This window comes from Carcharhinus amblyrhynchos, chromosome 9 (assembly GCF_965287045.1).
Source record: "Carcharhinus amblyrhynchos chromosome 9, sCarAmb.v2.hapA, whole genome shotgun sequence".
Taxonomy (NCBI): Eukaryota; Metazoa; Chordata; class Chondrichthyes; order Carcharhiniformes; family Carcharhinidae; genus Carcharhinus; species Carcharhinus amblyrhynchos.
Genome location: NC_137332.1, coordinates 1,400,298 through 1,413,990, shown reverse-complemented (window position 1 = coordinate 1,413,990; position 13,693 = coordinate 1,400,298). Strand labels below are relative to the sequence as shown.

At 46.2% G+C, this 13,693-nt stretch overlaps 1 protein-coding gene across 2 annotated transcripts in view; it reads left to right on the top strand.

Annotated features, from left to right (window-relative positions):
- Positions 1 to 13,693, top strand: part of LOC145348278 (netrin-G1-like) — a 58,557-nt gene that overhangs the window by 25,552 nt on the left and 19,312 nt on the right. For both annotated transcript variants that reach the window (XM_080196477.1, XM_080196476.1), the window contains exon 2: positions 2,702 to 3,345. In XM_080196477.1, coding sequence (XP_080052603.1) covers positions 2,702 to 3,345 — 644 coding nt within the window. The remainder of the gene's footprint in view (positions 1 to 2,701; positions 3,346 to 13,693) is intronic.

The following is a 13,693-nucleotide window of genomic DNA, read 5'->3' as shown; positions in this document are numbered from 1 at the left end:
CTATGTTCTCGTTGGAGTTTAGAAGGATGACGGGGGGATCTTATAGAGACGTATAAGATAATGAAGGGGATGGATAGGGTAGAGGTAGAGAGATTCTTCCCGCTTGGAAAGGATAACAGGACTAGAGGGCACAGCCTCAAAATAAGGGGGGGCAATTTACAAAGAACGAAGAACAACACAGCACAGCAACAAATTTAAGGACAATTTGTTACACTAATCAGCCTAATGGAACATCTTTGGGGTGTGGGAAGAAACCGGAGCACCTGGAGAAAACCCACGCAAGCACGGGGAGAATGCGCAAACTCCCACAGACAGCGGCCCAAATCCATGTGTCTGCACAGCAAACAGTGATAGTCACTGAGCTGTCGTGTTGCCCAGCATCTGGTCCAGTTTAAGCACACGCTAACGACATGAAGGACTAGGCTACTCTCGAAACAACCAAGAAGAGCAGCCCCAGTACGATCCATCGCGTGTATGCCCCTCGTTGGGCAACAAGGCGGACTGAATCACCTGTGGGTTAAAAGAGAAAACCATCAATAACATGCATACCTTATGCAAACATTCAAGGGAATCCCCAGAATCTCAGAAATAAAACAAGTGAGCCAGAGAATATGTTGGAAGGTCGATAGGAATCAATTGATTCCCAGGGACGTCCCAAGGCTCCTGAACCTTATTTAAAACAGTGTCCTATATCCCTCCATCTCCATCCCACTCATGTGCCTATCTAAGTAGGTCTTAAACAACTCCAGCATGCCTACCTCCACCACCTTACTTGGGAGAGCATTCCATACCCCCGCTACCCTCTGTGTGAAAAACCTCCCTCTAACATCCGAATTGTAACTCGCCTCCCTCACCAAAGCCCGTGGCCCCTTGTACTGTGTATTTCCAATCTAGGAAAAAGCTTCCCACTGTTTACTCTATCTGTCATATGGATATGCTGGCGTTGGACTGGGGTAAACACAGTAAAAAGTCTTACAACACCAGGTTTAAGTCCAACCGATTTATTTGATGGTAAACTCACAAGCTTTCGGGGTTAGTCCAGCAGGTTAGGTGGAATGATTCGCGTTCTAATCAGTAATCTGTAAACTGTCTTTGCTTTATATGCTCTGTCTGAGGACAGAACTCTCCCTTCACCTGACGAAGGGACAAACCCTGAAAGCTTGTGAGTTTACTATCAAATAAATTGGTTGGACTTAAACCTGGTGTTGTCAGACTTTTTACTGTACTCTATCTGTACCCTTCATAATCTTATATACCTCTATTAGATCTCCCCTCAGTCGCCGTCTTTCAAGGGAAAACAGTCCCAATTTGCCCAATCCTTCCTCATAACCCAGTCCTTCCATACCAGGCAGCATCCCGGTAAACCTCCTCTGCACTCTCTCCAGAGTCTCCATGTCCTTCCGGTAGTCAGGCGACCAGAACTGGACGCAGTACTCCAAATGCGGCCGAACCAACGTTCTGTACAACTGCAACATTAGACTCCAGCTTTTGGACTCTATATCTCTTCCTATAAAGGTTAACATACCATAGGCTTTCTTCACAACCTTCTCCACTTGTACTTGATCGGAGTTGAGGAGGAACTTCTTCGCTCAACGGGTGGTGAATCTCTGGAATTGTCTGCCCATTGAAGTGGTGGAGGCTACCTCGCTGAATATATTTAAGTCACGGGTAGATAGATTTCTGATAGACAAGGGAATTAAGGGTTATAGAGAGAAAGTGGGAGAGTGGAACTGATCCACTTCAGATCAGCAATGGTCTTATTGAATGGCGGGGCAGGCTCGAAGGGCTAGATGGCCTACTCCTGTTCCTCTTTCTTATGTTCTTATGTTATGTTCTGTATCTAACCCCGTTCTGTACCTGTCCTGGGAGTGTTTGATGGGGGACAATGTAGAGGGAGCTTTACTCTGTATCTAACCCCGTGCTGTACCTGTCCTGGGAGTGTTTGATGGGGGGACAGTGTAGAGGGAGCTTTACTCTGTATCCAACCCCATGCTGCACCTGTCCTGGGAGTGTTTGATGGGGGACAGTGTAGAGGGAGCTTTATTCTGTATCTAACCCTGTGCTGTACCTGTCCTGGGAGTGTTTGATGGGGGACAATGTAGAGGGAGCTTTACTCTGTATCTAACCCCGTGCTGTACCTATCCTGGGAGTGTTTGATGGGGGGACAGTGTAGAGGGAGCTTTACTCTGTATCTAACCCCGAGCTGTACCTGTCCTGGGAGTGTTTGATGGGGACAGTGTAGAGGGAGCTTTACTCTGTATCTAACCCCGTGCTGTACCTATCCTGGGAGTGTTTGATGGGGACAGTGTAGAGGGAGCTTTACTCTGTATCTAACCCCGAGCTGTACCTATCCTGGGAGTGTTTGATGGAGACAGTGTAGAGGGAGCTTTACTCTGTATCTAACCCCGTGCTGTACCTGTCCTGGGAGTGTTTGATGGGGGACAGTGTAGAGGGAGCGTTACTCTGTATCTAACCCTGTGCTGTACCTGTCCTGGGAGTGTTTGATGGGGGACAGTGTCGAGGGAGCTTTACTCTGTATCTAACCCCGTGCTGTCCCTGTCCTGGGAGTGATTAATGGGGGACAGTGTAGAGGGACGTTACTGTGTATCTAACCCTGTGCTCTATCTGTCCTGGGAGTGTTTGATGAGGATGTGTGAAGGGAGTTTACTGTCTATCTAACCCTGTGTTGTTCTGTTTGAAGGAGAACCCGTACATGTGCAACAATGAGTGTGACGCTCGCACACCGGAGCTCGCTCACCCGCCTGAGCTGATGCTGGACGATGAGGGACGGGTTCCCAACACCTTTTGGCAAAGTGTGTCCTGGAGACGTTTCCCAGATCCTCTCCTGGTCAACATCACTCTGTCCTGGGGTAAGAGCATCGAGCTGACTGAGGACATTGTCATTACCTTCGAGTCAGGCCGTCCTGAGCAGATGATTCTGGAAAAATCTCTGGACAATGGGCAGACTTGGCAGCCCTATCAGTTCTACGCAGCAGACTGCCTCAACTCCTTTGGGATGGAACCCAGAAGTGCCAGCGATCTGAGGCCTGCCTCTGTTTTGGACATTATCTGCACTGAGGAATATTCCAGGGGTTACGTATGGAAGCAGGAGAACACGGTCCGATTTGAGATCCAGGAACGTTTTGCCTTGTTCGGGGGACCCCTTCTCCGTGACATGGCCTCACTGTACGGCCGACTGGACACCACAAAGGACCTGAGGGACTTCTTCACCCTGACTGACCTGCGGCTCAGACTGCTCCGTCCAGCCACTGGACCCACCAGAGTTGACCCACTCAACCTGTCGAAATATTTCTACGCCATCTCCAACCTGGACATCAGGGGGCGGTGAGAGATTCCCAGCCTTTTGACGCTGAGTTATTGACCACACCACCCACCCAGGGGCATTCTGCCCAGCCAACATAGTATTACAACCGTGGGAACTTAGGATTTAGTACTGAGGAATAAAAATAGGCCACTCGGCCCCTCGAACCTGTTCCATCGTTTTAATAAGATCACGGCTGGTGTTTCTCAACTCCACCTTCCCTTCTGTCTCCCATAATGCTTGACTCCCTTGTCTATTGGGGAAGGAATGGTAAAGTGATTTTCTCACTGGACTAGCAATCCAGAGACCCAGGGTAATGTTCTGGGGACCCGGGTTTGAATCCCACCACAGCAGATGGTGAAATAAGAATTCAGTGAAAATCTGGAATTAAAAGCCTCATGATGACTATGAAACCATTGTCAAATGTGGTAAAAAAAACATCTGATTCATTCATGTCCTTTAACCAGAGACACCCATATCTCCTCTTAAAAAGAAAATAAGATCAGTCTGACTCTGTGCTGAAAATATTCAATGACCCATCCCCCGCTACTTTCAGATGAGAATTCAGTGGATTCACGACCCTCTGAGGAAAATAATTCTCTTCTCTGACTGTGGGACTATTACACTTAAACTGTGTCCCTGAGTTCTTGTCTCCCCTACAAGAGTAAACATCCTCCCAGCATCCACCCTGTCGAGATCCTCGAGATCTTAATTTGTTTCACTGAGACCATCTTTCATTCTTCTCAACTCCAATGAGTTTAGGCCTAATCTGTTCAATCTTTCCTCATAAGATACCCCCTCATGCCTGGAATGAGCTGAGTCACCCTCCGGAACTGCTTTGAGAGGTCATTGTTTAAAAATAAGGGGTCATCCATTTAGGACGGAGGTGAGGAGAATTTTTCTCTCCGAGGGTTGTGAGCCTCCATTAACAGCGCCATTTTAACCTCAGGTATTTCCCCCTGGCAGGACCTCCCTCCCCCATGTCGGCCTCTCCACCAACATTCCCCTCTGCCGTTCTCCTTGTTAAATGCATTCCATTGTTTCATGACAGTTTTGCTGCCAATCTTTGATTCCAGTTTATATGGACCAGATCCATACTCACCACATTGACATGGTCTCTTCCCCAGTGAATGATTCAAACTCGGGATTGCCCCTGGTCCTTCTTCCATAGTCAGCCTAAACCCAATGAAACAGTAATCACTCTCCCCAAAGTGTTCTCCTGCTGTCGTTTGGTCCACTTGTTTCCCCCACTCATTCCCGAGTACCAGGGCCAGTGGCACCTCCTGCCTCATTGAACTGGACACAGAAAATTCTCCTGAATACACTCTCAGAAATCTCGGCTCTCTCTGTTCTTTACACCGTGACCATCCCAGTCTATAGTCAGATAATTAAAGTCCCTTTAATATCACAAAATCTCTCCATGTGCTTCAGAGGAGGATTAAATATCAAAGTGTTTCTGAGGTTTAACCACATTCCAGGTTTTGTTCTCCTTTGTAATGTCCCTGCAAGTTAGTTTCTCTTTTTCCTTCCCATTCATTAGTGAATAGAATACAGCCAGTCGTATAACGTTACCTCAATTGTTTCTTAGTTCAAACTAAATAGATTCTGTCCTTGGCCCCTTGAGATGTCCTCCCCATCACTAAAACATTTTCCTTAGTCAATATCTCGACCTCTTTTCTTATCTTCCCTACTCTATCTTCCCTGAACTCCTTGGTCCAGGAATATTCAGTGCCTGGTCCAGGGTCTCCATTATCACCACAGCATCATATTGTAGTGGCTATCTGTAGCTGCAGCACATTGGACCCAATTGTTCCACAGTCAATAATCACTCTTTTACAGAATGAGTCTGGGGAATTAATCACGGAAAATGAGGAAATGGCGGATGAAATGAACAGATATTTTGCATCTGTCTTCACGGTAAAGGATATAAATAACATCCCAGAAATAACCATGAATCAGGATGTGAAAGGGAGTGCAGAATAATTACATTTGTCATGGAGAGGATGTTGGGAAAATGATTACAGTTAAAAGCTGGCCCACCCCACAGAGCCAAATGAGCTTCATTCCTGAATCTTAAAAGAAGCGGCTGCTCTGATAGTGGAATTTACTGGCTTTAATTTTCCAAACTTTCCCTCGATTCTGGGAACCTGCCATCAGATTGGAAAATAGCAAATGTGACTCCTTCAAACAAAATAGGAAGGGGATAGAAAGCAGGAAATCATTAGTTTAGTATCAGTCACAGGGAAACTGCTGGGATCTATTCTGAAGGTGATAGCAGGGCATTTAGAAAGTCTCAAGTGAATCATAGAACCATACAGTGCAGAAGAGGTGCTTCAGTCCATCAAGTCCACACCGACACATTAGAAACACCTGAACTCCCACCTAATCCCATCTGCCAGCACTTGGCCCATAGCCCTGAATTTTATGATGTGCCAAGTACTCATCCAGATACTTTTTAAAGTACGTGAGGCATCCGGCTTCCACCACCCTCCCAGGCAGCTCCAGACCCTTGCCACCCTCTGGGTAAAAACATGTTTCCTCACATCCCCGCTAAACCTCCTGGCCGTCACCTTGAGCCATTTTTCCCATCAGACAATCTCTAGGGTTGGTAACTATTACCTCATTATTCTGGACTCAGCTTCTGGGAAACTCACTCGAGCTTTAAAGTACAGGAGAATCTTCAAACACTAATTGGAGAACAGGAGCAGCAAAATGTTTATGCTGCCTTTCAATTGTCTCTAAGGAACTCTCTGCGTTTTGCTTACTTTACTAAAATGTGCCCAGAACTGCCAATTTGCAAAATGTACACGGTAAAATCTACAGATGAGGAATCTCCACCTTTAGAGTGAGTTAAAGACAAACTCAACACTGTCAGCACAGACACAGAGCACCACACTCACACTGCAACACTTTGCACCTCACTAAACCACATTTATTAAACAACAACCATCTGCATTCATGTAGCATTTTAACCTAGTAAAATGCCCCATGCAGCTTCAGAGGAGCATTAATCAGAAAAAGCTGTGACTCGGAACTCCTTGAGGAGACATTGGAAACCTGAAAAGGTTCTGACCTCACAGCAGCAGCTAAAGGTCAGCCTGGGAAATTTCATCGTGAAATATTCCCTTGCTTAAATGTTTGAAAGAACACAATCACATTGACCAAGAATCCACCGATCCCTCATTGACTGTCGCATCTTTAACTGCCTGAACACTAACTCCTGTAAACCTCTCCCCCTCTCCCCTATCCCCCTATCTCCCATTCCCTCTCTCCCCTCCACCTTCTCCCCATCTTCCCCCTTCCCCTCTCTCTGCCTTCTCCCCCTCTCCCCCGTTCTGTGACAGCATTGGCCATTCTGAGTCTCTCGTACATGGGAGTAATCTGTTACTGTGCCTAGACAGTGTAATGGTGACGCTATCTGGATGTTTCGAGAATTGCTCGCTGTGTTCTGTGAGATTGTCATTCTGGGACAATCGGAGTATCGAGTATAAAAGTTGGAATGTTATGGTGAGGTTGTATAAGACATTGGTGAGGCTGAATTTAGAGTATTGTGTACAGTTTTGGTCACCTAGTTACAGGAAGGATGTAAATAAGGTTGAAAGAGTGCAGAGAAGGTTCACAAGGATGTTGCTGGGACTTGAGAAGCTGAGTTACAGAGAGAGATTGAATAGGTTAGGACTTTATTCCCTGGAGTGTAGAAGAATGAGGGGAGATTTGATAGAGGTGTATAAGATTTTGATGGGTATTGATAGAGTGAATGTAAGCAGGCTTTTTCCACTGAGGCTAGGGGAGAAAAAAACCAGAGGGCATGGGTTAAGGGTGAAAGGAGAAAAGTTTAAAGGGAATATTAGGGGAGGATTCTTCACGCAGAGAGTGGTGGGAGTGTGGAATGAGCTGCCGGATAAAGTGGTAAATGCGGGGCCACTTTTAACATTTAAGAAAAACTTGGATGGGTTCATGGATGAGAGGGGTGTGGAGGGATATGGTCCAAGTGCAGGTCAGTGGGACTAGGCAGAAAAATGGTTCGGCACAGACAAGAAGGGCCAAAAGGCCTGTTTCTGAGCTGTAATTTTCTATGGTTCTATGGTTCTATGAGATGCTATCTCTGCTTTCATTTGGGAAATTGTCCTCTGTACAATTGGGCTGTACAGTGGCTGAGGATTTGGGATGGATCGGATTTGTTCTGGGTTACACCTCACATTACAACTTTGTGTAATAACTTTATAGGATCCTGGTTCTGAGTAAATCCCTGTCACTTGCACTGGTTGTCACGTACTTTCTGTGGGATCCTGCACGTAGACGTATTAGATCATAGAACATTACAGCGCAGTACAGGCCCTTCGGCCCTCGATGTTGCGCCGACCAGTGGAACCAATCTAATGACCCTCTAACCTAAACTATTCCAATGTTATCCATATGCCTATCCACTGACCATTTGAACGCCCTTAAAGTTGGCGAGTCCACAACTGCTGCAGGCAGGGCATTCCACGCCCTTACTACCCTCTGAGTAAAGTACCTACCTCTGACATCCGTCCTATAATTACCACCCCTTAATTTAAAGCTATGTCCCCTCGTGTTAGCCATCACCATCCGAGGTAAAAGTCTCTCACTGTCCACCCTATCTAACCCTCTTATCATCTTGTATGCCTCTATTAAGTCACCTCTTAACCTTCTTCTCTCTAACAAAAACAACCTCAAGTCCGTCAGCCTTTCCTCATAAGACCTTCCCACCATACCAGGCAACATCCTGGTAAACCTCCTCTGCACCCTTTCCAATGCCTCTGCATCTTTCTTATAATGCGGCGACCAGAACTGTACGCAATACTCCAAGTGCAGCCGCACTAGAGTTTTGTACAGTTGTAACATGACCTCACGGCTCTGAAATTCAATCCCTCTACCAATAAAAGCTAACACACCGTACGCCTTTTTAACAACCTTCTCAACCTGGGTGCCAACTTTCAGGGATCTATGCACATGGACACCGAGATCTCTCTGCTCGTCAACACTACTAAGAGTCCTTCCATTAGCCCTATATTCTGTACTCCTGTTATTCTTACCAAAGTGAATCACCTCACGCTTTTCCACATTAAACTCCATCTGCCACCTCTCAGCCCAGCTCTGCAGCTTTTCTATGTCCCTCTGCAAACTGTAACATCCATCCTCACTGTCTACAACTCCTCCGACTTTGGTGTCGTCAGCAAATTTACTAACCCATCCTTCTACACCCTCATTTAGGTCATTTATAAAAATGACAAACAGCAGTGGCCCCAAAACAGATCCCTGAGGTACACCACTTGTAACTGAACTCCAGGTTAAACTCCAGGTCCAATATTGTCCATATTGTAAACTTGGCAGTTCTCTACCCATGGTAGTGACATGTAAGGGGCGTCTTGACATGTACATGAATAGAATGGGAATAGAGGGATATGGTCCCCGGAAGGGTAGGGGGTTTTAGTTCAGTTGGGCAGCATGGTCAGTGCAGGTTTGGAGGGCCGAAGGGCCTGTTCCTGTGCTGGAATTTTCTTTGTTCTTTGTTCTAGTCTATTCTGTACTTTGATCACCGTCTCCTGTAGTTCACAAAGTTTCTGTCTGTTTTCTGAGAGAGCAGAATGGGGAGGAGAAGATAAATTGTAACCCATGGGATTGCCAGACATGTGCTGGTATTTTACAATCCCGTTCAGACACGGGTCATAAAATCCCACCCAAGCCCAAGAGAGAGTTCCGTTCTGTGAGCCGCGCTCGCCCCGATTCCAGCACAGGTGGTAAAATTCCAACCATGAGCTCTGCTAGTGATGGATTGGTTGCACTAGAGGTGTCACTCTCTGAGGTAATATTTCAACATGTGGATTTTTCTTGGTCTGTCTACATCCACGAATTTGGGATGTCATGTGAGTCATTCGCCCAGCTAGGCCATTAGATCTCGGGAAACAAGGAGAAGAAGTAGTGTGATCGATATTTCACTTCTCACATAGATCCTGAAATAGCTTACTGTTATGGTGAGGAGGTGGATCTCCCCACCCCCCCCAACCCCACCTCCCCCTCCTCCTCCTCCTCCTCCTCCTCCTCCTCCTCCCCCTCCCTCCCCCCCAGCACTAACACCTAACCACTCAAAGAGCAGTACCTCAGCTCATAATCTGTTAAAGAGTGAGTGTGAAGTGGGACAATCGGCTTTTAGTGGTTCAATCAAAATAACTCCCAGAGAGTCTGTCTAAAAGCAGCAAGTAACACTTACTTATCTAACAGTCGATAAATTAACTAAACTATTAACAAACCAAATAAAATACAATTCTAATGGAATGCTGGTCAGGTAAATAAATTCCTACTCATTAACAACAAATAGAATTTTAGTCACTCCCTAAATTACATCCAAGTTTGGCATTTTCTGGAATATTCTGGGCTTTGATTCTTCTTTCTGAAAGTCCTGTCTTCTTTGGTACATTTGCTGTCGAGATGTGCTTTCTCTTAAGACATAAGTGAGGCTGTGAGAGACAGCAGTTTTCTCTCTCTAACTCCAGAGCTGAGGTCTGCACTCAGAGCTGTTACTCTGGCAATTACTTTCTGCATTTTGTCCCATTGCCTCCCTTCTTTTATACCTGTAACCCCCACAACCAGATTGGTCCTAGGTTGCCAAAACCATCACATTTAAATTTAATAGGTGTTGGGGGAAAGGCAAATTGTGTGGAGGGTGTGGAGAGTCTGCAGAAGGATCTAGATAGGCTGGGCGAATGGGCCAGGAAATGGCAAATGGAATTTAATGTTGGCAAGTGTGAGGTGGTCCACTTTGGTAGGAAGAATGGTAGGAAGGACTATTACTTACGTGGCGAAAAACTGCAGCAGGCGACGGTGCAGAGGGACCTCGGGGTCCTTGTGCATGAGTCGCAAAAACCCAGCCTGCAGGTGCAGCAGGTGGTCAGGAAGGCGAATGGGATGCTGGCCTTCATAGCGAGGGGGATTGAATATAAAAGTAGGGAGGTCTTGCTGCAGCTGTATAGGGCATTGGTGAGGCCGCAGCTGGAGTACTGTGTGCAGTTTTGGGCGCCGCACCTGCGCAAGGATATTTTGGCCTTGGAGGGAGTGCAGAGGAGGTTTACTAGGCTGATACCGGAGTTGAGGGGGTTGAGCTATGAGGAGAGGCTGAATAAACTAGGCTTGTACTCGTTAGAGTTTAGAAGAATGAGGGGAGATCTCATTGAGACGTATAAGATGATGAATGGGATGGATAGGATAGAGGTGGAAAGACTCTTCCCGCTCAAAAAAGACAGTAGGACTAGGGGGCACAGCCTCAAGATAAAGGGGGGGCGGTTCAGAACGGAGTTGAGGAGGAACTTCTTCACTCAAAGGGTGGTGAATCTCTGGAATTCTCTGCCCGTTGAAGTGGTGGAGGCTGCCTCGCTAAATATTTTTAAGAAGCGGGTTGATGGGTTTTTGATAAGAGAGGGGATTAAGGGTTATGGGGAGAGGGCGGGAAAGTGGAACTGAGCCACGACAGATCAGCCATGATCTTATTGAATGGCGGGGCAGGCTCGAAGGGCCAGATGGCCTACTCCTGCTCCTATTTCTTATGTTCTTATGTTCTTATGTTCTTATGTTCTGTATCTAAGTGTCTAATTCAAATTGATTGGCTAAATTCAAAAGCCTGAAAGCCTGTTGCCTTGGTAACCCTGTTGCTTCATATTGGCCGTCCAATACAATTGGTCATTAATCAGAACATTGAATACAGGAGTTGGGACGTCTTGTTGAAGTTGTACAAGACATTGGTAAGGCCACACTTGGAATACTGTGTGCAATTCTGGTCATCCTATTATAGAAAGGATATTATTAAACTAGAAAGAGTGCAGAAAAGATTTACTAAGTTGTTACCGGGACTTGATGGATTGAGTTATAAGGAGAGGCTGGATAGACTGGGACTTTTTTCTCTGGAGTGTAGGAGGCTGAGGGGTGACCTTATAGAGGTCTATAAAATAATGAGGGGCACAGATCAGCTAGATAGATTTCCTATCAGCTAGATAGATAGATTTCCCTGGGTTGAAATGGTCGCTACGAGAGGACACAGATTTAAGGTGCGGGGAGGAAAGTACAGAAGTGATGTTAGGGGTAAGTTTTTCACTCAGAGGGTGGTGAGTGAATGGAATCGGCTGCTGTCAGTGGTGGTGGAGGCGAACTTGCTGGGGTCTTTTAAAAGACTTCTGGATGAGTATATGGGGTTTAATGGGATTGGGGATTATAGATAGGTCTATAGATTGGTAGGTGTTGATGTGATCGGCGCAACTTGTGGGCTGAAGGGCCTGTTTGTGCTGTAGTGTTCTATGTTCTATAGTCAATATCATTTCCCAAAGGTAGGGGAGTCTAAAACTAGAAGGCATAGGTTTAAGGTGAGAGGGGAGAGAGACAAAAGTGTCCAGAGGGGCAATTTTTTCACACAGAGGGTGGTGAGTGTCTGGAACAGGCTGCCAGAGGCAGTAGTAGAGGGGGGTCCAATTTTGTCTTTTAAAAAGCATTTAGACAGTTATATGGATAAGATGGGTATAGAGGGATAGAAACATAGAAACATAGAAAGATAGAAAGATATGGGCCAAATGTGGGCAATTAGGACTAGTTTAAGAGTTTAAGAAAAAAGGGGTAACATGGACAGGTTGGGCTGATGGGTCTGTTTCCATGCTGTAAATCTCTCTGACTCTATGATTCTATTTGTTTCAGTCTGGGTTTTCTGTGTTCTTGAATGTTTTAACTTTCCAAGCACAGAAAAAGCACCACCTTTTAAAGGGACCACACGCTGCCTTTTCCCCTGAGCATTTTACAATGTTAAACAGTGAACCATTATTGATACTGATCTCTTTGAGAGACAGCAAATAAACTGAAAATAGCCTTTAGAGTGTGTCTGAGGTGTTGTACAATCGCTGAATAACAGGGAAGATGATGATGAAGTCAGTGCCATGGATGTGAAGGAGGTCAGAGGTGATCTTGGGCTCTGGATGGACAGGAATGACATGTGGAATCAATTGTTTTTTGTGCTGACTTGGCAAATGTTCTTGACAATTTCCTGTCATTGTTCACACCAGGACAGTAAACTGTCTGGATGTGAGTGTGATCCATGTGATCCTGTGTGATCCATGCCCCTGTGTGGGGGTGCGGTGGGGGGGTGGTGATGTTGTTTTCAGATTTGCACATGATGACCAACCTGCCTTTAAAAGTGGCCCCCAGCTGGCATCCAGCTCCACCTCGTCAGGTCAAAACTACCTCTCGTGTTTGTGGACATGCTGCTTTGAAGCTGACCTTTTTCCATGGACCCCCTGTAAACAGGACCCCCTGTAAACAGGGTTTTCCATGGTTTCTGCACTGTGAATGCTTTGTTGTTTCTCCCTCTAGCCGCTATATTGGTGTTGTGCGGGATGTATCAGATCAACTGACACGTCTGCATTTACCTGCGTAACATCGCAGCTCCGAGGAAAGTGCCCTTTAACCTTTGTTAACCAACAAGGACTGCTCTGTACTTATATCCATCCTTCAGTAGCCCTTCAATCCTCTACATCTTGGGCTTAAGAACATAAGAACATAAGAACATAAGAAATAGGAGCAGGAGTAGGCCAACTAGCCCTTCGAGCCTGCCCCACCATTCTAGGAAGTGTCCATGAGAGTGAATGTGATCCCCGACTTAAAGATTGAGTCTGTGAGCTGTGTGTGTGAATGATCACAGTCCGTACCCTTTACTCTGCGTCTGCTGATGGAGTGATCTGTAGATTGTATTGGCAGCCCGGTGGTTAGTACTGCTGCCTCACAGTGACAGGGACCCAGGTTTGATTCCTGGCTTGGGTCACTGTCTGTGTGGAGTGGTCTGTAGATTCTGTTATCAATACGATATGAACTACAACTGGAATAAGAACATAAGAAATAGGAGCAGGAGTAGGCCATCCAGCCCTTCGAGCCTGCCCCACCATTCAATAAGATCATGGCTGATCTGTCGTGTCTCAGTTCCACTTTCCCGCCCTCTCCCCATAACCCTTAATCCCCTCTCTTATCAAAAACCCATCAACCCGCGTCTTAAAAATATTTAGCGAGGCAGCCTCCACCACTTCAACGGGCAGAGAATTCCAGAGATTCACCACCCTTTGAGTGAAGAAGTTCCTCCCCAACTCCGTTCTAAACCGCCCCCCTTTTATCTTGAGGCTGTGCCCCCTAGTCCTACTGTCTTTTTTGAGCGGGAAGAGTCTCTCCACCTCTATCCTATCCATCCCATTCATCATCTTATACGTCTCAATGAGATCTCCCCTCATTCTTCTAAACTCTAATGAGTACAAGCCCAGTTTATTCAGCCTCTCCTCATAAGCTCAACCCCCTCAACTCCGGTATCAGCCTAGTAAACCTCCTCTGCAC